Raw genomic sequence first — 23,392 nt, forward strand, 5'->3', positions numbered from 1 at the left:
AACATAGCCTAGGCTCTCATGGAATGAACAGTAACATGAACTAGAAAGTCATTTTTAATATCATATGACATTCTAATACTGTCCACAATCCATTTAAACAGGCTTTGAGCAGAGATCAGGCTGGTCTACCTCTAGATGTACTGCCACATGTGATGAATAGTCTAAGAGATCTTCTGAATGGTCCTATAATACAACAGCCTCCTCTTAACGTCCAATGTATGACTTTTAGATTCACTGGAAGATGAGTGACATGTTGGAAAAAATACAGGTAAACTGACTATATCAATTAACATGAAAGTCTGAAACCACTGTTGGAATAAATGTAGGGTGAGGGCTCAGTCACCATGTCTGCATGTAAAACCATGGGGGGTGGGGGGTGACATAAGTGCCTGAATTTCACTTACTCTTTATGCAGAAGAATAGCCACCAAAAATACAGCTTTAATAGATAAATGATGAAGGGAACAAGAGGACAGAGGCTCAAATGGAGGTTCCATTAGAGAGGTAAGAATTGGGTTTAAATCCCATGAAGCTAGTATCTTGCTTACTAACAGAAACATCTGCAATAGATTCTTATGGAAGAGACCTGAACAGGCAGATGACAGGCCCAAAATCACTGTCAAGTAAATTATAATGAAGCTGAAAGATAAACCAGATAGTCCAGAATTACTGGAATGGATGATTGAAGAGTGTCACATTGTCTTGCCCTGACCCCTGTGGAAAAACACTTCCACCGTATATGATTTTCTAGTTGAGGGTTTTCTACTTTCTGAAAGGATTCTCTGGGTCTCTGCTGAACACTCCATACCTGCTGACATTAGCCAGAGACTCTCCATGCCATCAGATGGAGAGATGTTTAATCTGGATAAAGCATGAGTGATGGTCTATACTATTACATTCACCACTTTTATAAGACTATGATAAATTTTGTACAAAGTATGCCTTGTGAAGTATCATTTGAAAACTCATAATCTGCTGAACATTATTGTCCTGGTAAAATATGTGTTATCAGCACTGTATGTGAATTTAGAAGATTCTATTATGTATCCTTGCTGTAACATGCTCAAAGTTTAAGAAAAGAAGGCCCAAACCAGTTTTTCAGATCAAAGAACAGACTAACACCCAGCCAGGTTTTAAAGAGCTATCACTTACTTAAGCAGTCATTCTCCAGTAATGGGAAGGTGTGAACAAGAAATCTACATTTCCTCTCAATGACAGTTCAACCTTCACCTCCACCCAGCCGGGGATAATCCTCAAAGAGGGGGGAGTGGTATAAGAATGAGACACAGTGGCCTCCACTTCATCTCTCTCCTCCTTCATCCCTGCTCATGTCATGAACGACTCTCAAAAGAACTGAACTGGGGGGAGGGGTCTCAGGCTGAAAGGAGACCCACCCTGTGAAATTTACTGCAGCGTATGGTGAGACAAAACCTTTTGCTTTTAAGTTCACTTAGCTTGTTAAGTTAGGTACTAGCTTGTGTTTTACCCTTTTATTTTCTTTTGTAACCAATCCTGACTTTTATGCATCATCACTTGTAATCACTTAAATTCTATCTGTCTGTAGTTAGTAAACTTATCTTTTGTTTTATCTTAACCAATGTGTTTTGATTACTGTGTGTGGGAAACACCATTTCGGATAACAAGGCTGGTTCATTATCATTTTTCTTTGATGAAATGATGGACTTTCTGCAAGCTTGCATTGTTCAGTAGATTGCTGGACAGTGTAAGACTCACATTTCTGGGAGACAAGGCTGGGACTAAGAATGTGCGGGGCTTGCCCTGTATGTAATTAAAGAGTGACTGGTCAGAGCACTCATGTATTTAGCTGGGAATGAATTTGCATGCTGAAGGCTGTCTGAGTAGGCCAGGAAGAGAAGGTTACTCACTTTGTGCAGAAACTGAGGTTCTTCGAGATGTGTGTCTTTGTGGGTGCTCCACTTCAGGTGCTGGAGCCGTCGATCAGAGATTTATGGTAGTAATGTCCGTGTGGGTCACGCGTGCGCAGTAGGTGTCTTGCGGTGCTGTTGGTGCCGCGTCTAGCGCACGCACGACCCAAGCCCTCCAGTTCCTTCTCTACCGTAGAGTCCTAGCAGCAATCTCCAAAGTAAGAGGAGAAGGATGGGTAGTGGAGCACCCACAGGGACACACATCTCGAAGAACCTCAGTTACTGCACAAGGTGAGTAACCTTCTCTTTTTCTTTGAGTGCTGTCCCTGTGGGTGCTCCACTTCAGGTGACTGTAGAGCAGTGCTCCTCAGAAGGCAGGAGGGACTTCGGGTTCATTTGAGAGTATGTATGTATGGTTAGGCCAACTATGGCATCAGCTCTGGAGTCTTGAGTGAGTGCATAATGCTCAGCGACTGTGTGGACAGAGGCCCAAGTGGCTGCCCTACAAATCTCTATTATTGGAAAATTGTTGAGGAACGCAATCAAGGTAGAAACAGATCATGTGGAATACACTCTGAAGTGCGTAGGAGGATCCGTGTTCTGAATACGATACCACTGATGAATGCATATGGAGATCCATTTAGACAATCACTGAGTGGATATTGTGCAGCCTTATGAATGCATGATAATAGAAACAAAAAGCCTAGGAGATTTTCAGAACGGTTTGGTCCTTTCCAGGTAAAACATTAACGCCCGCCTAACATCCAATGTATGCAAAACGGCCTCCATTGGAGTACCATGAGGCCTGGGATAGAATGTGGGAAAATGACTGGTTGGTTCATATGGAAGGCTGATATTACTTTCGGTAGGAATTTTGGGTGCAGACGTAGTGTGACCAGTAGCATGAAGAAAATTATGTAAGGATTATTATTTGGCCATGAGTGCCCTGATCTCATTCACCCCTCTGGCAGAAGTAATGGCGAACAGAAAGGCCACTTTCATGGATAAATGCAGCAGGGAACAGGTGGCTAAGGGTTCAAATGGCGGTGTGGTGAGGCATTTCAACACCAGATTGAGGTCCCAGGTTCACAAACTTCTGAGTAAATGTTCTGGAGACCTGTGAGGAAGCATTAAGTAATTGGGTGTGCAAAGATCAAGTTCCCATCAATCTCAAGATGGAACGTAGTAATGGCCGCAAGATGGACTTTGATTGAGCTCGTTGCTAAACCTGATCATTTCTGCTCCAGTAGGTATTCCAACACTAATGGTAGTGGTGCTGTGGAGGCCATCAAGTGTTTTTCTTGACACCAGGAGGAGAATCTCTTCCATTTTTGAAGGTAAGTATTATCCTTTGGTCACTTTTCTGCTGTTTAGTAACACATGTTTAACTTGTTCCAAGCAGGCTAGTTCACCATCATGGAACCATGTAGGAGCCACGCTTGTACGTGGAGTTTCTCCGGATGCAGGTGAAGAGTGTGACTGTTGTTCTGAGACAGCAGGTCCGGACAACGAGGGAGAGTTCGAGGGGCACATATCGCCTTGCGCATCAGGTAAGGGTACCATGCTTGTCTGGGCCATGTCAGGACTATGAGGATAACCTTGGCCTTGTTTGTTCGTATCTTGTGTATCACGTGTGATATCATTGGAACTGGTAGGAAAGCGTACATGAGTTGTGCATCCTCTGTGATGAGAAAGTGACCAGGATCCCACCCCCGCTCTTCAGCAGAACATTGCGCATGCAAACATGTCGATGAGGGGAGTGCCCCACCGCCGGAAAATGGAGAGCAAGACTCTCCCATTCGTTTCCCATTTGTGGTCTCGAGAGAAGTGCCGCTTAGTGTGTCCTCCATCGCATTCTTACAGCCAGCAAGGTAGGAGGTCGAAATGTTTATGTTGTGGTGTATGCACTAGTTCCACGGTTTCATGGCTTCGGTGCACAGTGAAGGAGATTGAGTGTCCCCTTGTCGATTGATGTAAAACATGCAGGCAATGTTGTCGGTCATGATGCGAATGGATTCGTTCTTTATGTGCAGTAGGAAGTGTCTGCAGGCATTGTGGACCGTGCGTAGTTCTAGTAGATTGATGTGTAACTGAGTTTCCGCAAGAGACCATTTGCCTTGAACCGTGCGCAGGTGCATATGGGCACCCCAGCCTATCAGTGAGGCATCTATCATGATTATTACTGATGGGGGTTCCTGTTGAAACGGGATGCCCTTGCATACATTTTCTGGTCTTATCCACCAGTGTAGAGAGTTCAGGACACGGGGTGGTACTGTAAGTCGTTTGTGCAAGCTGTGCTTGTTGGGTATGTATACCGAGCTCAGCCAGCCCTGTAGGCAGTGCATATGTAGTCCTGTGTGTCATACCATGAATATTGTGGCTGCCATGTTTCCTAGCCATTACAGGACAGGACTAGCCAGTATTTGGGGGCTGACTCTTACCTCTGAGATAAGGTTGGTCAGTGTTATGAATCTGTTCAGGGGCAGGGATGCCTTGGTTTCTATGGCATTGAGATGTGCCCCAATTAAGTCCAGTTGTTGGATAGGGATTAGAGTGGATTTTCATTCATTTATCTCTAGCCCTAGATCCCTGAATTGTGTGATCTTCGTCTGGACTGAGTCCAGTGCTTCCTGTTGAGTTGGGCCTTTGAGAAGGCAATCATCCAGGTAAGGGAAAATCATTATTCCCTGTTTGCATAGATGTGCCGCTACTACACTAGGGTTTGAAGAAAACTCTTGGTGTAGTGGATAGGCCGAAAGGTAGTACTCTGTACTGGAAGTATTCATGTCCTACTGTGAAATGCAGGAATTTCCTGTGAGTGGGGTGCATAGTAATATGAAAATAAGCATCTTGGAGGTCGAGTGCTGAAAACTAATCCCTCTTTTGCAGCACTGGAAGTATCATGCCCAGGGTCACCATTTTGAACTTTTTACTGCGTACGAACTTTTTGAGTTTCCTGAGATCCAAAATAGGTCTCCATTCCCCCTTCTTCTTCTGGGTCAAGAAGTAGTGGGAGTAGAACCCCTTCCTCGTGTATTATGAAGGTACTCATTCCATGGCACCTAGTTGTAGATGATCGACTTATTGCCGTAACAGGTGCTTGTGAGAAGGGTCCCTGAAGAGGGATGGGGAGGGGGGGCCGTTAGGCAGTTGGGAGATAAAGGGGTACGATATCTAACACCGTTGGTCCGTTGTTATTGACATCCAGATGTGGTAGAATGGGTGAAGGCAGTATCCAAAGCATGGGGACAGATCAGGTGAAAGCATTGCCTGGTGAGGGAGCTCATCCAGACCCTCAACCAAAACTTCAAAATTGTGGCTTGGGCAGAGCCGATTGAGAAGTCAGCCGTTGAGATTGAGGTGTTCTCCGTCGCTGCGACCATTGGTGATGTCTTTGCTCCTCGTATTGTCACTGTTGTTGCTGTCAGTTGGAAGAGGAATCCCTGTTCCTCTGATAAGGTTGGTATCATCTTCTCTTCGCAGGTGAAGTGTAGATCCCCAAAGTGCGAAGGGTGGCTTGGGAATCCTTCATTGAGTGGAGCACCTCGTCTCTCTTGTTCAAAAAGAGCTTCTTTCGTTCAAAAGGTAGGTCCTCTACCTTGTTTTGGAGTTCCTTAGGTATGCCAAAAGATTGCAACCAGGATGCCCAGTGCATGACTACAGCCGTGGCCATGGTTCTGGCTGCCGTGTCCGCAACGACCAAAGATGCTTGGAGGGCTGTTTTAGCTAAGAGTTGACCCTCATTTACAATGGCCTGGAATTGTGATTGTTTCTCCTCAGGGAGCTCCGCTGTGAATGAGCTGAGTTTCCCATAATTATCGTAATCGTATTTGATCAGCAAGGCCAAATAGTTGGCGACTCAGAATTGTAATGTCGTTGAGGAGTAAATTTTTCATCCGAAGAGGTCGCGCCTCCTGCGTTCTTTGTCATGTGGGGTCGATTGAAACTGTAGTTGTTCGCCACGTTGGTTAGCAAAGTCGACCACCAAGGAGTTGGGAGGCGGATATGAGAAGAGGAAATTCATCCCTTCGGTGGGGACATAATACTTTCTATCTGCCCTTTTGCATGTTGGCAGAATTGAGGCCCGTGTCTGCCCGACTGTCTCTGCTGGTTCTAAGATCGCATCATTGATGGGCGGAGCAATTTTGGAAGTGAATGAAGGTTGTAAGATTTGTACCAGCTTGTGTTGGTTTGTCTGCACTTCCTCCATTGGGATGTCCTGGCTTTGGGCAACCCACTTAAACAGTTCCTGGGACTGTTTTGAAGTCATCCGCCGAGGTAGGCAGGAGTGGCATGATTGCTTCATCCGGGAAGGAGGAAGAACTGTGAGCAGGAGATGTCGCTTCCTGATCAGTGGCTGTTTCTGTGTTGTCCCCAACATCCTGAGCCTCCGTTGGTTGCGGGGTGGGAGATGTGGGATTAGACTTCAGCTCACCTCTGAGCCGTGGGTGGCCTGGATTGGGGGCCCCGGTAAGTTGCCCAGAGTTCCCAAAATGCCCATTGCATTGGGAAGGCCATCTGTGTATACATCCATGGTGGTCCATTACCATGGTTGGGCCGACTGGTTATAAGAGTATTTAGGACCCATCTGGCTCCAGGTTAGTCGTCAGTCTTTCGGTAATGAGTGATGTGGCGAGAAAGCGCATGGTTCCTGCACATCATCATCATCATCACTGGACAAGTGTACCGTGCCATGAGAAGTATGGGGATCTCTTCTTTAACTTAAGGGAGAGCCCTCAGTACCGAGTAGTGGGGACTGAGGTGCCGAGGACACAGCCAAGTCTCTCTGTTGCACTAATTTCTGTGGCAGTTCTGATGTCAGTGCCGTCAGTGCCGATGGGGGCGCTCTCGTTGGTGCTGTCAGATGTGGTGTTGATTTAGTCGGCACGGTCGGTGCCAACTTGGTTTTCTCAGCCAGTGCCGACTGCAATGTCAGTGCCGTGGGGCGGAGGCATGGTGCCTGAGGAGACGCTCAGCACCGGGTCCCTAACCCTAACCCGCTGCTACTACTGACAAGTATTTTGTGAATACTCAAGGTATAGCTAAAAGGCCAAATGGAAGGACTCTGAACTGATAGTGACTGAGTGATATCACAAAGTGAAGAAACTTCGTGTGCAATGGATATAACAGCATATGAAAGTATGTGTCTTGCAAGTTGAGGGTACTGCACCAGTCCATGGGATCTAGAAGGAGTATGATAGATGCAGGAGTCACCATGCAAAAGCTGGTGCACACTACATAAGCATTAAGAAGTCCCAGTTCTAGTATGGGCCACCAACTCTCTTTCTTTTTTGGAATAAGCAGAATAAAATCCTTTTCTGTTGAAAGCTAACAGCACTGGCCCTATTGAGTTCAACTCCAGCAGAGAATCTATTTCTTGCTGCATTTGACTCATATGAGATTGGTCCCTGAATAGGGACATGGAGCGTGGGGTGCCACAGGAAGGTGTGGAATGAAGGTGGAGGGTATACCCCTCTTGGATGACCTAATGCTCTGATGTAACTGCAGTTTAGGCTTCCTTGGGAAAAAAAAGGTGGGAACAAAAAGGAGGGAGGAAGGTATAACTCCGCAAATTCTAGTCTGGTATCCTCAACTGAAACATCAAAATTGCTGCTTCTGAGACTAAGATCGTTGGCTGCCAAATAGTGAGGGTGGGCTCTCTCTTTTGGAACCTCAACCTCTTTCTCATCTGATCCTACTGTTTCTTATGATAAAAATACAAAGAAGTGATCGGCTGAGATGTCCATCTACAATAAAACTGAAGTTTAGAATGCTTCCTCCTAAAATCTGGGAACTAAGAACTAAGTATAGATTGAGAGTCTTTCAAGGACTGCAACGTTTCATCCATTTTTTTTAATTAAAGAGATCCTTTGCATCAAATGGTAAGCCCTGCACAGTTGTTTAGGCCTCCTCAGGGAGTCCCAAATGAGATATCCATGAACCTCTTCTCCTTGTAAATCCTACAGCCATTGATCTAGCTCATGTCAGCAGAGTCCAGGGCTGTTTGTAAAGAGGTCTTAGCAATGAGTTTTCCCTCTGAACAAATTGATTTAGATTCCTCTTTCAGATCTGCAAGTAGCTTATCTAAGAATTTTGTTGCTCTATCCCATTAGATATAATTATACTTCACCAGCATAGTTAGATAATTTGTAATTATAACCTGAAGAGAGGCAGAAGAATAAACATTTTGACCAAAAAGATCAAATTTTGGGGAGTCTCGGGGGGGGGGAGGAGAGATAGCTCAATGGTTTGAGCATTGGCCTGCTAAACCCAGGGTTGTGAGTTCAATCCTTGAGGGGGCCACTTAGGGATCTGGGGCAAAAATCTGTCTGGGGATTGGTCTTGCTTTGAGCAGGGGGTTGGACTAGTTGGTCTCCTGAGGTCCCTTCCAACCCAGATATTCTATTCTATGATTCTTAGAAGGGACTGCAATACCTCCCACTTAGACATTTCATTAATTGCAGTAACCACTAGAGATTATGCGAATAGAAATATTCAAATCCTTTTGGTGGGACTTGATATTTGCGTTCAGCCCTCTGAGGTTGCTATGATGGATGCTGGAGTAGCCCGTAAGTTCAAGGATTCCCTCAATAATTGAAAGAGATATTCTACTTTATACATCTGGTTGAAGATGATCAAATAGCTTGTATGTTTTCTTTTGAACAAACTCCAAGGGAAATGATCACTGCCATTCTGTCAGGAGTAATGACCTGCAGCTAGCCTGCTTACATACTAGCTTAACCCCCAGGCAACCTAACGAGCACAGCTGACCTTTAGTAGGCTGCCCCACCTGACTGGCTGGAAGAGTCAGCAGACCAGCTCTTAAGCCCAGCAGCAGTAGTACAGTGGCTGCTCAAAGCATTCATCTGTGGCTGCATTAGCTTCTGCTCCTGCCTTGTACCAGTTCCACTCCTATCCTATGCCAGCCCTGTTCCAGCCCCGCTCCTGCCTCAGACCCAGCCCTGCTCCTGCCTTCCCTGACTCCAGGTAACCCAGCTCCTATTCCTGGCTCTGACTCTGGTTTGATGCTTGGCTCTGGCATTCAGCCTCTGACTCCAGTTCTGATCTCTGACTTTGATTCCTGACTCTGGTTCTGGCTTGACTCTGGGATCAAGCATTCAGTCTCTGACTCTGGTTCTGACCCTTGGTTCCATTTCCCAGCTCCCAACTCCTGCTTCAACCACTATGTCTGACTCCCCACATTCCAGTCCTTAACACATTCTCTTTAACAGCTCCTGATAAGCTTTAAAATCATCTACAATTGTGGGAACACACTGGTTGGGTTAATGAAGTCCTCAAATCATGATTTAAAGACTTCAAGTTACAGAGAATCCACCATCTATACTACTTTAAACCTGCAAGTGACCTGTGCTCTATGCTGCAGAGGAAGGTGAAAACCTCTAGGGTCTCTGCCAATCTGACCCAGGGGAAAATTCCTTCCTGACCCCAAATATGGCAATCAGTTAGACCCTAAGCATGTGGGCAAGACCCACTGGCCAGACAACCTGAGAAAGAATTCTCTGTAGTAACTCACAGCCCTCCTCATCTAGTATCCCATCACTGGGCATTGGAGATATTTGCTGCTAGCAGTCACAGCATAGCTACATGTCATTATAGGCATCTCATCATACCATCCCCTCCATAAACTTATCAAGCTTAGCATGGAAGCCAGTTAGGGGTTTTTTGCACCCACTGCTCCCCATGGAAGGTTAGAAACCTTCATCTAATTTCAAGCCTAAATATGTTGCTGGTCAGTTTATATCCATATGTTCTTGTGTCCATAATGGTGGTTAACTTAAATAACTTCTCTCCCTCCCTGGTATTTATCCCTCTGATGTATTTGTAGAGAGCAATCATATCTTCCCTCAACCTTCTTTTGGTTAGGCTAAACAAGCCAAGCTCTTTGAGTCTCCTCTCATAAAGTAGGTTTTCCATTCCTCAGATCATCCTAGTAGCCCTCCTCTGCACCTGTTCCAGTTTGAATTCATCTTAAACATGGGAAACCAGAGCTGCACACAGTATTCCAGATGAGGTCTCACCAGTGCCATGTATAATGGACACTTCCCTATCTCGACTGGAAATACCTCACCTGATGCATCCTAAGGTTGCATTAGCCTTTTTCACAGAGGCATCACATTGGTGGCTCATAGTAATAATAATATAATCAACCCTGGTCTTTCTCCTCGTCTGTCACTTCCGACTGATAAATCCTGAGCTTATAGCAAAAATTCTTGTTGTTAGTCCCTACATGCATGATCTTGCACTTTGCACTATTAAATTTCATCCCATTTCTATTACTCCAGTTTTCAAGGTCATCCAGATCTTGTATGATATTCCAGTCCTCCTCCATGTGTCATCCACAAATTTTATTAGCACAACTTTTTGTGCCAAGGTCAATAATAAAAATGTTAAATAAGATTGGTCCCAAGACCAATCTCTGAGGAATTCCACTAGTAACCTCCCTCCACCCTGACAGTTCACCTTTTAGTGTGAGCCGTTGTAGTCTCCCCTTTAACCAATTCCTTATCCACCTTTCAATTCTTATATTAATCCCAATCTTCTCTAATAATTATAATTTACCATGTAGAACTGTATCAAATTACTTACTGAAATCCAGATAGATTAGATCTACTGCATTACCTTTGTCTAAAAAAAATCAGTTATCTTCTCAAAGAAGGAGATCAGGTTGGTCTGGCACGATCTCCCTTTTGTAACACCATATTGTATTTTATCCCAATTACCATTTACCTCTATGTCCTTAACTACTTTCTCTTTCAAAATTTGTTCCATGACCTTGCATTCAATTGAGGTCAAACTAACAGGCCTGTAGTTTCCCGGATCATTTTTTTCTCCTTTCTTAAAAATAGGAACTATATTAGCAATTCTCCAGCAGATAATGCTGCACTTCTGATGAGCAAGACATCTCTAAATCAGTTACAATCCTATAGTCCACGTGTGACATATCGGGGCACAGTTCAGACCAGTGGGGGACCAGTCAACCCTGCCCTGTAAACTTGGGTGCCTTACAATGCCTTGCTGGTAGTGGCTCCCACCTGGGCTGCTCACAAACAGCCTTCCAGCATGCAAGCCACACCCTGAGTGTCTGTGCATAATTGCAACCTGCCAGTTACACCCTGGCCCTCACCAGCCTTGGTTATATTGCAGGATGACCTCAACACCCCCTCAGTCCCAGATCTTCCCCCAGAAATATATGTCCTGTACTGTCCAGCCCTCTCCTGGACATTACAAATATATTAAGTCCATTATTCCTTTAAGGGAATAATGTGCCAGCTTCTTACCTTAATAGTCACAGACACTTCAATTTAAATATACTGGATTAGATAAAAGAGTAAAACAAGTTTACAAACTACAAAGAGATAGATTTTAAGTGAGTATAAGTAATGTATTAGCAGGACTGTTGTAAGTAAGACACGAGAAGTAATTCTTCCACTCTACTCCGCGCTGATTAGGCCTCAACTGGAGTACTGTGTCCAGTTCTTGGCGCCACATTTCAGGAAAGATGTGGACAAATTGGAGAAAGTCCAGAGAAGAGCAACAAACATGATTAAAGATCTAGAAAACATGACCTATGAGGAAAGATTGAAAAAATTGGGTTTGTTTAGTCTGGAGAAGAGAAGACATGATAACAGGACATGATAACAGCTTTCAAGTACATAAAAGGTTGTTACAAGGAGGAGGGAGAAAAATTGTTCTTCTTAAGCTCTGAGGATAGGACAAGAACCAATGGGCTTAAATTGCAGCAAGGGAGGTTTAGGATGGACATTAGGAAAAACTTCCTGTCAGGGTGATTAAGCACTGGAATAAATTGCCTAGGGAGGTTGTGAAATCTCCATCATTGGAGATTTTTGAGAGCAGGTTAGACAAACACCTGTCAGGAATGGTCTAGATAATACTTAGTCCTGCCATGAGTGCAGGGGACTGGACTTGACCTCCTGAGGTCCCTTCCAGTCCTATGATTCTATGAGGCATAAAAGAAATGATTACAAGAAAAATAAAGATAAAACACTTACTAGCATCTACTTAAGAAATGATCTTAGTTGCAAGGCAAACTCTCTCACCACATGCTCCAGCAGATTACTAACCAAACTCATCAGCTCAGGACCCCTCTCCCCAAGTCCAACTGCTGCTTTCTTTTGTCTTTTCAGGTATGGAGAATGCCATGGGCATGGACAGCGAGGGGTGCCTTGGGGTGTTTGTCCCTCTTTTTTATAGTTTCAGTCCCCCTCTTGAAAAACATTTCTAGTTGAGACCCAGGAGACAGAGTGTATGACCATGTCTACACTACAAAATTATGTTGACCTAACTTATGTCAACATACAGACATCACAATTATTCAATTGCTTGTGTGTGTGCACTCTTGGCTCCTTGCATCGGCAGTGCACATCTTCACTAGGAGCACTTGTATTGTCAGTATGGGGCATTGTGAGACAGCTCCTGAAAGCCAGTAACAGTCAATATAAGCATCACAGTGTCGACACTGACACTATGTCGACCTAATTACATCAACTGTGACTCGATGCCACTCATGGAGGTGGTGTTACTAAATCAGCGTCGAGAGGCTGTTATGTTGGCAGGAGCCAAATTTAAGTGAAGACACTTCCACAGCTAGTTCAACACAAGGCAGCTTACGTCAATCTAACCCTGTAGTGTAGAGCAGGCCTCTGTCAAAAGATACTCCCCGCTGCTTTTTTTCACCAGTTTGAACTTCCTTTGTTTTCCCACCCTGCTTGATGACTCTATTTACTGCTTAAATGCAAATTAAGGCAAGCATACATTCCTTCTTTTGTTTAGGACAGACCTGACTTTTGCCTGGGCTCGGCTGTGAGGTTTGGAACATGTGTTAATAACATCATATAAGGGAATCTTATAACTTCACATACAATGTTGCCACATATATTTTACCAGGACAATACTAACCAACAAATTATGAGTTTTCTAATGATACCTTACAAGTGATACTTTGTACAAAGATCATTACAATAGTGTGTAGGGTGTGAATACAAGGGTGTATTCTGTCACACCATGCCATCAAGTGTATGGACTGGGGGGGTCTGGAAGCAAGATTTGGCCATGCTGCTGAGATATCAGATCTGTGGTCATAGGAAGAAATCAGTACACTCCTCTGAAGAGGTGAAGGAAGTCTGGAAATCAGAATTATCCTCATGATATCTTGCCTCTTCTTCTGTATTACCCTCTTGAGTAGAATGAGGGAAAGGTGTAGAAGAGACCTATTCCCCAATTGAAAAGGAATGCATCTGATACAGACAAGATAACTACTCCTGGTGTCGAGCAGAATCTCAGGCAATCTCACTGTCTGCCCTTGAGACCAGATGTATCTCTTTGTGATCCCATGGAACGAATATTTTCTTCTGACAATAACATTTTCAGAGACTATTTGTGTAACTCCTCCCTGTCTTTGCTCAGTTGATCTGCTAGGTTGTTGTCTTTTCCTGCTAAGTGTAATGCTATTGAGTAAATGTTGTGAAGGACACATTGGTCCCATAGTGTTATAGCTTTCTTACACAGCTGGGAGGAACAAGCTTCTCACCATTTGTTCACATAAAACAGATAGCCTCTAGGAATCTTGCTTCTAGGAGGAAGGCTCTTCCAGATTAGGAATCTAAGACTGCCCCAAAGAAAGGGATCTTCTGTGTAGGAAGATAATGTGATTTTTTTCCAATTTATTCCGAGTCCCAGCTTTTTTAAAAGGCTACGCATGTGGTCCATATTTATGGTCAAGGACTCTTGAGATAAAGCCTTTATTAGCCAATTGTCCAAATAGGGATATATGTGAATACCTGCCACCTTAACTGTATTGCTATGACTGTGCAGTGGAAGAAAAAGCCAAATGGAAGAACCTTGTTCTGATAACAATCTTCCCCAACCATGAAATGGAAATATTTGAGATGCGAAGGTCTGAGATACATATGAATGGAAGTATGCATCTTTGAGACAGAGTTCTGAACCAATCTTGGGTGGGTAAAGAGGGAATTGTGAAAGCATAGGTCATCATATGGAATCTGAACTTCCTGATGGAAGAATTAAATTTTCTGAAGTCAAAGATGGGCTTCAGTCTGCCATCCTTTTTTGGGATCCGGAAGTACCTTAAATAAAACCCCTCCCCCTCTAAAGTCTCTCGGCACCTCCCTGTTGGTTCCTGCTTCTAGAAGGGAGAGAACATCTATTCTTACTAGGTTCTCGTGAGAGGAGTCCCTGAATAGGGAGAGAAGGAGTCAAATTGCATTGAATAGCATTTTGGCACTATCTCTGGGATCCATTTTTCATGGAGATGGCACTCTATTGATGGAAATAGTAGGAATATCTATCTCCAGAGGAAGAGTCAGAGGTGATTGGAAATTGGATTGTAGCTCTCGCTCCCCCTGTCAAACCTGAGATCTATGGCATGGTGCAGAAGAGGATGAGGCTGTCTGCCTTCTCTGGGGACAAAGCTTGTGATTCCTTTCTCCTTTGTTGTTGCTGAGGAACAGGCTGCTGCTGTTGATAAGAGTACCTCTGGGTAAAATATAAGGAGAAAAGTGAAGAAGGATACTTCTGTCTGTGGTACAGATTCTAAGGCCAGAAGGGATCACTATGATCATCTAGTCTGACCTCCTGCATAACAGAAGCCATATCTGAAGACAGGAACTCCAAACCTTCTTGTTGGAGGTTGATAGACACCAAGGGATCTGGCCATTGATCTAGGGCATCACGAGATCTTCTACACATGCACTAGTTTCAGGTGGTAGACCAGAAGACCTGAACTATGTAGGTCTCTTTATGGCAATGGCAGATGCCACTGCCCCTGAAACAGAGTCTGAAATATCATATGCAGCTCTTAATGACTGTTTGGCAACAAACTGTCTCTCTGTAATTAACAGCTTCACTAACTTTCTTTTCTATTCAGGAAGGTCCTTAGCAAAAACAACCATTTTTTCCCAATGACAGAACTGATATTGACACATCAGAGCTTGGTAGTTTAAGACTCTGACACAGAAAGTTGATGAGAAGATGATCTCCCTCCCTAAAGTGTCTAATTTTTCCACCTTCCCTATCAGACAGAGCAGAATGCACCGGACCACATTTTTGCTTGTTGAACAGCTGCAGCCACCACCAGTGAGCTGGGAGCAAGGTGAGTGTGAAACAGCAAGAACCCTTCATAGAGCAGCTGCTTTTTTCAACATCACCGGACTCATAGCTGGATTAAATCAAATTATTTTAGGTGGCTTCAAAAGTACTTCCAATACTGGTAGAGTGATCTTTGAATTAGAAGGAGCCCCCAAGTTATAAAAAAATAGATGAGAGATCTCTTTTATAGAGACTAATGGTATATTCAAACTGGAAGCCCTTCTAAAGACCAAGCCATGGAACTATATTGTATCATCAGACAGTGAAGATGCTATGCTATTCCTACATTATCACTTGGAGAGATTTGGTCTCCAGTCTCTAAATCAGTGTCCTGGAACTCTACATTGGTTCTTCTTCTGAAAGAGTATCTGGGACCACCACTGGAGATTGCTGTCTATACATGCTGATGTAGACAGATTTGGGGCCACCCAGAGGTCTCAGGGGGGATGACTCCCTTTATGACTACATATGTTCAGCTTCCTCATAATACCTAGGAGATGGCCAACAGGACCATCCAGCTCAAGGAGGACACTGCCAGTCTTGGCAGTACTCAGAATCAGCTTCTGTATCATGGAACCCACCTGGATATGGGTGTGTTCTGTGTGAGTATGGGTCATTGAGAATATATGTTTTGTAAGCAAAACAGAACCAAGTGGAAAGTAACCTGTCTATCTGACGCCACACTGGAGTGTGCATCCAACCTCAGATCTGAGGTAGTTGGAGACAGTGACACTAGAGGTCTATGCAAACTTAAAAACTAAAAAAGGGGAAGATGATTTTCCCAGCGAGCCTGTAGGAGATGTAGGAGAGGGAAAAGACAGTTCAGGGAAGATCTGGATATGCTCCATAACCTCTTGTCTTTTCCCCATAGGGGAAAGCAGAGCAGGTGCCTCTATTGCTTCCCTTTTATTTTGTAATTTGTAGTGTCTTCTGGATCTGAGGCTATTTGAGGCTCTGAGCCATGTATTGGGCTATAATTGTTAACTTTGGCACAGGTGGCTCCTCAGCACTGGAGATGATTTTTGGATTGGTAACACTCATATCACCTGCTTTATGGGATATACCAGGAGCCTCCAATTTAGACTTCATTTTAGGATTTGAGAATGACATTGGAATCAATCCCAAAGAATCTGAAAGGGATTCCAGACGGAGCTTGGACATAAAAATGGAGGCAGCATCACACAATACCACTCTGCCCCGAACCAGGAGTCTGGGCTCTTTTGACAGGGCTGGCTCTGCTAACAGAGGCCAACACATGTACCATTCTGCTACTCTTGGAGACAACTTAGGATCTCTCAATATCAAGAGTTTTACTCTTTTCCCTGCATTGGAGGATAATTCATTTTGCAGAACTTTAGGTTGCTGATTCTTGGTTCTCAAAGGATGCAGACCTAACTTTACTCACAGAACCAAATTGATTAGCACCAGAGGGTCTGGCCACTAGGTCCTCCTGTAACAGAAGAATTGGTAGCCAGTTTTGCTGCTCCTTATGGGCTTTTGAAGTAAATGTGCTATATACTTTGCACTAAGAAAGAATGTGTCCTTCTCCTAAGAATGCTAGACACCTCATACGGGAGCTGGAGGCAAGGAAAACAGCAGGAAAAAAGGATTTCCCTTAAAACCTGGTGGATTTCCCTTTGGATCCACCACAGAATCCATGAAACTGCACTGAGGTGCAGAACCTAAAGAGAGTCTCAACATATTAATAAATAAAATACTTTTATAAAATAAAATACTGTACTCTTAACTAACTATGGCACTATTTGATTAAAGAAGTGGATCCAAGTCCGATCTGGAAGGTTCCAATCCACCAGCAACTGCACATGGAAGGAATTGAGGTGACCAGTGTACCACACCCCCTGTTATAGCCTCACCTTCAGAATATTCAGAAACAGTGGGTGGGGAAGGGGGAAGGGCAGAAGAGGACATGAGAGCACTCCAACAGGACCTGCTATGAAACGTTCTATTATCAGAGCTGCAATGGCGGGAATGTGTAAAGGCCACTCAAAGAAAATATTTTTTCCTCCTTTAGTTATATACAATATGAGAAAGGCAACTAAAATAAGAAAACAGCCAGATACAAACCTGAGGCAAGCTACATTTCACAAATAATTATTTATCATCTGTAGCATTTTCCCATGCAATGTAATAACTGCCTATGATTTGGATAACAGTAAGAGAGAACTTTTCAACCACTTATCAGTAAGAGTTTGAGATTGGTGAGGTTATAAAGACAGACTGTACCAACTTCTATTCACTCAACAATGATTAATCACAATTTCCAGTCATTATTAGTCTCATTAGCATCTTTACTGATAGACCTGATAAGCCAGCTAACATCCATTGCCCAAAAAAATGTATTCTATTTTCATTCCAATTTGATTTGGTCCAGTGTTTCATTACAGCCCACCACATGACTCTCAGACCGTTTGGATCGAGACAGAGAGGCGGGGAAAGTTCTTTACTTTGTATATTTAGGGGGAGCTGGCCAAAAAAAGTAACTTTTTAAAGGCCAAAATTTCAGTTCATCCTTAACCAAGCAATTATTTGTGCCCATAGTTTGTGCCACTAAGATGTGTGCACCTCTGCCTGTGTATGCAAATCAGGGACTTTGGCCTGGTCTACACCTACATAACTATGGCACTTAGGGTTGTGAAAATCTAACCCCCAGTGTAGTCGTAGCTAGCTCAACAGCAGATAGCTTCTGTCAGCCTAGCTAACTTTGTTCAGGGATGTGGTGTTCTTACAGTGACAGAAAAACTTGTTCCATTGCTGTAGGCTGTGTCTGCACTACAAAATTATGCTGGCATAGTTACAGTACCATAGTTGTTCCGCAACAATCCCCGTAGTTTAGACACTGCCTTAGAAAAGTGTTTTGTGCCCACAGAAAATGGATGCCAGTGTACAAAACTCAAACCTTTAGTCTCAGCTGTGGCAACAGCCTATGTTAATCTAGCACTATTTGGTTTGCACTGCGCTTTTCAGAGCACATCAAGTCCCCTAACCCAGGAGCACGATAAATAGGCGTTGGCCAGTTTATAATGAGCTAGCTGGGTTCAGAATCAGTACTGTGGATACCTCTAAGCCTGGGACACAGGCCAGAAAATGTCTTCAGAAAATCACTCTAAGGATCACATCAGTATATGAAATCCAGAAGGAATAACCATAGATGCAGAAGAGAACAAAGTTCTCAGGCCTTGATGGGATAAGCCTCCTTTAAGTCATGAACACAACATGATTTACTACACTGTGTTAAATAGGTTATTACTACCTTGTTGTTGTCTCTGTTGAATCTGTGAATCCCAACAGCTTCAGGAGTAATCTCTATCACATCAAAATAGAAGCCTTAAATCAAAGCAAATTAAAGATAGTCATGTTTTCTTCCGGCACAAAAAAGTATTAGTTTCAGCAAATGGCTAGAAAAATAACAAGTGTATATAATGCCCATAAGAGTACAGAATGGCAACAGAGTGAAGCAAGACAAAGTAATTTGATTTATTAGACAATAAATTTAAATTTTATATAGCAATTTCCATACACAAAATAAAATCACAGAATGTTTCCTGACCAATTCCAGTCCACACATTCATTTAATTTATTCTATTTTCATTGATTAATAAGAATGTGTTTTTTAAAAGCATCTCTGACTCCAGGCACCTTTAATACTTCAATAGAAACACAAACCATATAATAAAAAAAGACAAATCCAGCAACTCAGCCTCACTAACAGAAAATTACCAACCAAATACACACGTATACAAATAGTGTATGTAGGTTACAATAAATCTTAGAGGTATCATCAGTAGATACAGGGCAAGTGGGAAAGGGAGAGACGAAAGGAACAAGTGATAGGAAGCTAGGAGAAGGAGCACAGGCAAACTGGAAGGCTCTTGGTGTCAGATTTGATGGCTTTTTTAGACCGCATTAGAAGTTATAGATCAGGGATAAGAGGCAGAGAGGGTTTTCTAGATAGGAGCAATTTGAGAGAAAGGTCTGTTGCCACTTGTCAATGAATGAGATAAGGAAAAGAAAATGAGGATGGGGAAAGAAGAGCTGAGAAAGTCCAAGGAGTATCTTAGATGGTCAGCAGACTGGAACAAGGCCCTGTCTTATTTATTAGAATGCATACAAACGCAGCTTTCATCAACTTCACTAGGAGCTATCCAATACACTTATATGTGGGACAGTAAAGTTCAGGAGGGAAAATAAATATCCTCAAATATAAATCTTTTACAAAGTATAAATAGACAAACTATTTCAACTATTATTTTGATTCTCTGCATAATGGAAAATAGTTTTAATTCACTTAAATACGACACTGAGTACTGAAACACCGACTCACATTGGGAAAAGGTCTGATGTCTTGTCTACCCTAGAAAGGGTTTGCCAGTAGAGCTATATCCACATAGCCATACCAGCACACCCTCCAAGTACAGACACAGTTTATACAAGCAAAAGAGTTCTGTTGCCAGTATAACTTATGCGATTTCCCCAAACAAAATAAACTATACCCGCAAAAAAACTTTTTTGCCAAAATAAGTGCAAGCTGCAATAAGCTACAAGAGGGCTTTTGCCAGCATAGCTATGTTGGTTACAGGTATGGTTTTTTTCACACTCCTGGCAAATATTTCAGGTGTAGACTAGGCATGACTATCATGTAACATTGATACTAGTGCTTTGTTCACTTGCTCTGATTTGCTTACAACGTAACATTTCAATACTAAAAACGTCTGTGACACATGGCTAGAAAGGGTTAAACATCCTGCAAAATAAATAACCCTCAAAAGACATGTGGGGAGATAATGTTTTTGTGTATTTACAGATGTATGAGTAGGGTCGACAATGTAATCAACAGTCCCTGTCTATGCTGTATTCTGATAATTCAGAGATCAAAAGAACATCCTAGCATTTAAATGAATTGTAAACATGGGCTCTCTCTATACTCATCTCTCTTTGAGCTGTATAGCAAATAATCTGTGAATGGTGGAGGAACAAACAAATTGCCTTATGTTAATTATATAGCTAAGTACCAGTGATGGAGCTCCTTCAAAGTCATGCTAATTACCTTTTGAACTCCAACTTGTCAAAAAGGACATGAAATTGGATAAAAGATCCTTTGGTCCTGATTCTGTTATATCAGATCTGCTTAGGCTTCATCAGGGGAAGTTTGAGTCGCAAGACTGAGGTCCCAGTTATGCCAATATGCCCTGACTATGATATTTGGACATTGGACTATACTCTATGAACTATTTCTAAAAGAACTGTTTGCAACTACAAAGCTCACCATCTCTGCTATGAATCTGCACCTAAATGAACTGAACTCATATCTGTATGTATATTGATCTTTTAACCATACTCTCTCTCTCTCTCTTTTGTTTTTTAATAAAGTTTAGTTTGGTTAATAAGAATTGGCTGTAGCGTGTATTTGGGCAAGATCGAATATTCAATAACCTGGTAGGTAATGTTTCCGATACTTTGGGATTGGTAGAATCTTTTCTTTTATATGATGAAATAAGATTTACAGAAATGTTCATCATCTTTGACGTGGATACCTGGATGGAGGCCTGAGGCTTGATCACTTTAAGGGAACTGTGTTGTTTGGACTTCTGAGTAACCAGTAAAGTAATAAAGAATCTGTTTTATGCTGGCTTGGTAAATCTAAATATGGAATATCCACTAGCTGAATGGGGATTGTCTGCCCCATTCTTTGCAGTTCACTCTAATTGAGTGATCATAGTTGGCCCCCACTAGGACCCCGGTCACAACGTCATACTATGGTTATTAGTTATTTCACTGCTCGGACACCCATTGACTTTAATCAACTTTAGATATGACCCATGGCGAACAGTGAAAATTTTTATGAAAGCCTTTTTCATTCCCTAGACATTTTATTGCCCTCCATCTTCCTCACTATTACAGCTCTAGTTTTAAACATAAAGACACACCCTAGTACAGCTAGTTGAAACGTGGAATTTCTATTTTGTGGGAAATTTCAACATTTCAAAATTTGTTTTCATGCTGAATCTGGATGAAAAGAAATATTTTCAGAATTTCCTGCTAAAGGAAAATCTGAAAGGTTTTCATTTTGGAATTTCAAAATTTCATTTTATTTTAGGGTTTTTTCATCTTTATATTTTCATTATTTTACACCATTTCATGACTACTACTGTCATGACATAATAGTTTAACTATTCTATTTTTTATTTCTTTTAAATCATTATGGGCAACTGCTATTTAGTGCTGATTGAAATCTCTCATCTTTTCTTGATCAAAGTGTCTCCTGTTTGTGTAATTATGAAACAGTTTGACACAAAATACAATGTATACAAAGTACACTAAGTGCTTAACTTATTCTCTAGATCAAACTGTGTCCTGTGTGTGTGGTAATGAAACAGTACTATCCCATTTTCAGTTGCCAAGACAGCTTCCAGAATAAGATGCTGGTAGTGGCCACTCAAGACAAAGTCTAAAATGAAAACTGGTCTTCCAACAAAGTAGAATATATCTGGGTACATTTTGGGACTTTTTTTCCCCCCTCACTCTGGATTTCTTAATTCTTGGTCTTTATCACCACCCAAGTTTTCACTTCTACTACCTGTGAAATAATGATTGCATCCAAGAAACCCTAGAGTTCCCAACTTTGTTAAGGTTCATACCTAGGTTTCCATTGTTTCCAACAACAGTACATTTTAGGGCTTTGGAGAATTCGTCCCAGGAGCCTGAAGCACAGTCATCTCTGATCCTCTCTCTTATTAGAGAGCCATTCTTAAAACTAAAAACAAACAACAATACTAACTATATATTCAAAAACTGCATTTTCCACGTCATCTGGACCCCCCCCCCCAGATTATTAAAGAGGATTTTGACACACTAGAGGATTTGTACACACAACTTTCATGAACGTTAATGGAACATATATCTAAATTCCTTAGACTGCTTTGAAAGACTCAGTCCAGGGTACTATAAGTCTGAGCAACTGAGGTGGGAGAGACAAAGGTGGCTCCAAACTGTCTCTCCTACTTTGACCTTGGTGCTGCCTAGGGGACAAACTAGAGCAGCCACAGGGCTATCCTAGAGACCATTCCATCAGCTGAATATCATAGGATGATGTGTTCCAGCTACACACCCAGTATGTCTCAGAACAGCAGCAGTTCTTCCCCTCTATGAAAGAGGAATCTCCAGATGCCTCTTTAAGGTACCTTTAAATCCCTTTTGTACTACTAGTGCAAAAGTTACATATTTTGGGTCAAGGAGCTAGCCCCCAAACCATTACCATTCACGTGATTTCTATTCCTCTAAATTTAATACACTGCCTTAGATTCATGCTCACCAGCCTCAAATTATACAAAAATGAACCCCATCCCTACTATTGACACTAGAGCTTATTCCTCACAATTTTGCAGCTCCTGATCCCCAAATTAAATAATGGGGATGTCATAATGTTGATGCAAATGTTGTCATATACTGTACATAATACTGAATTTTTTATTCATTATCGTTTTGCAAAGGAAACAAAAAAAATATCTTGTTGACTCCAAATGTAAGAGAAAAATAATATAAAAGGATGTTACCATAAAAGTGCCATATAGGCTTGAGAGTCAACAGGATTGCAGAAAATATGACCTTCTAATGCAGGCGTTGGTTCTTTAATCCAAAGAAACAATGTGTCGCTTGTGCCAAGACTAATCTGGAGAAGAAAATAATTGCAGTGTTATCACATGGAAGGCAATATAGAAATTAAATTAAACCCATTTATTATTACTGCTAATTGTTTTTAAATCACACATTAAGTGAACTGGATTCTTATTATAGCAAGCGCTGATTCAGGTAGTCACCCTAATGAAATATGTTCCAGAGATAGAAAGAGATCCAGTGATTTATAAATTTGGGGCATTATCTTAAAAATATTCCATGAGTTTGCTTAAAATCCTACATCCAGCTCCAGGAAAAACTGAAATGAGAATCAGTCTGACTCCAGTACATAGAAAATCAACAGATTCTCTATTTTGGTTTATTGAGGACCTAAGGTTATGGTCCAAGTTACTATTTTACACTCTGTAGTAGCTCTAATTTTATCACAGTGATGTGAACATTTTTCATGAATGTGTATTGACTTACCGCAATGTCCCCTTCTTCAAGTTTCATTCCTGCAAGCGATGCTGAAAACATACGTAAGATAGTTCAATTAATAACTAGGCATGCAAGGTAATTATGCTGCACTAGAGATGACATTCTATTCTGTACAGAAAGCCAGCGCAAGGCCCAAGCATAACCTCAAAGTGGACTTAAGTGGTGAGTAGGCCTTGTTCACTTTGGAGACGTTCACCCTAAATACTGAAGTTGGTCATTATAGGGCATCCT

At 42.2% G+C, this 23,392-nt stretch overlaps 1 protein-coding gene across 3 annotated transcripts in view; it reads right to left on the reverse strand.

Annotated features, from left to right (window-relative positions):
• The window catches only part of XYLB (xylulokinase), a 138,799-nt gene that overhangs the window by 87,286 nt on the left and 28,121 nt on the right, over nucleotides 1–23,392 (reverse strand). For all 3 annotated transcript variants that reach the window (XM_026652035.2, XM_026652032.1, XM_026652033.1), the window contains 4 exons: nucleotides 23,150–23,190; nucleotides 22,603–22,718; nucleotides 21,688–21,803; nucleotides 18,303–18,376 (listed from right to left, as the gene is read on the reverse strand). In XM_026652035.2, the coding sequence (XP_026507820.1) occupies nucleotides 18,303–18,376; nucleotides 21,688–21,803; nucleotides 22,603–22,718; nucleotides 23,150–23,190 (347 nt within the window). The remainder of the gene's footprint in view (nucleotides 1–18,302; nucleotides 18,377–21,687; nucleotides 21,804–22,602; nucleotides 22,719–23,149; nucleotides 23,191–23,392) is intronic.

Source organism: Terrapene carolina, unplaced genomic scaffold, assembly GCF_002925995.2.
Source record: "Terrapene carolina triunguis isolate 2854851 unplaced genomic scaffold, T_m_triunguis-2.0 Scaffold111, whole genome shotgun sequence".
NCBI classification, from domain to species: domain Eukaryota; kingdom Metazoa; phylum Chordata; order Testudines; family Emydidae; genus Terrapene; species Terrapene triunguis.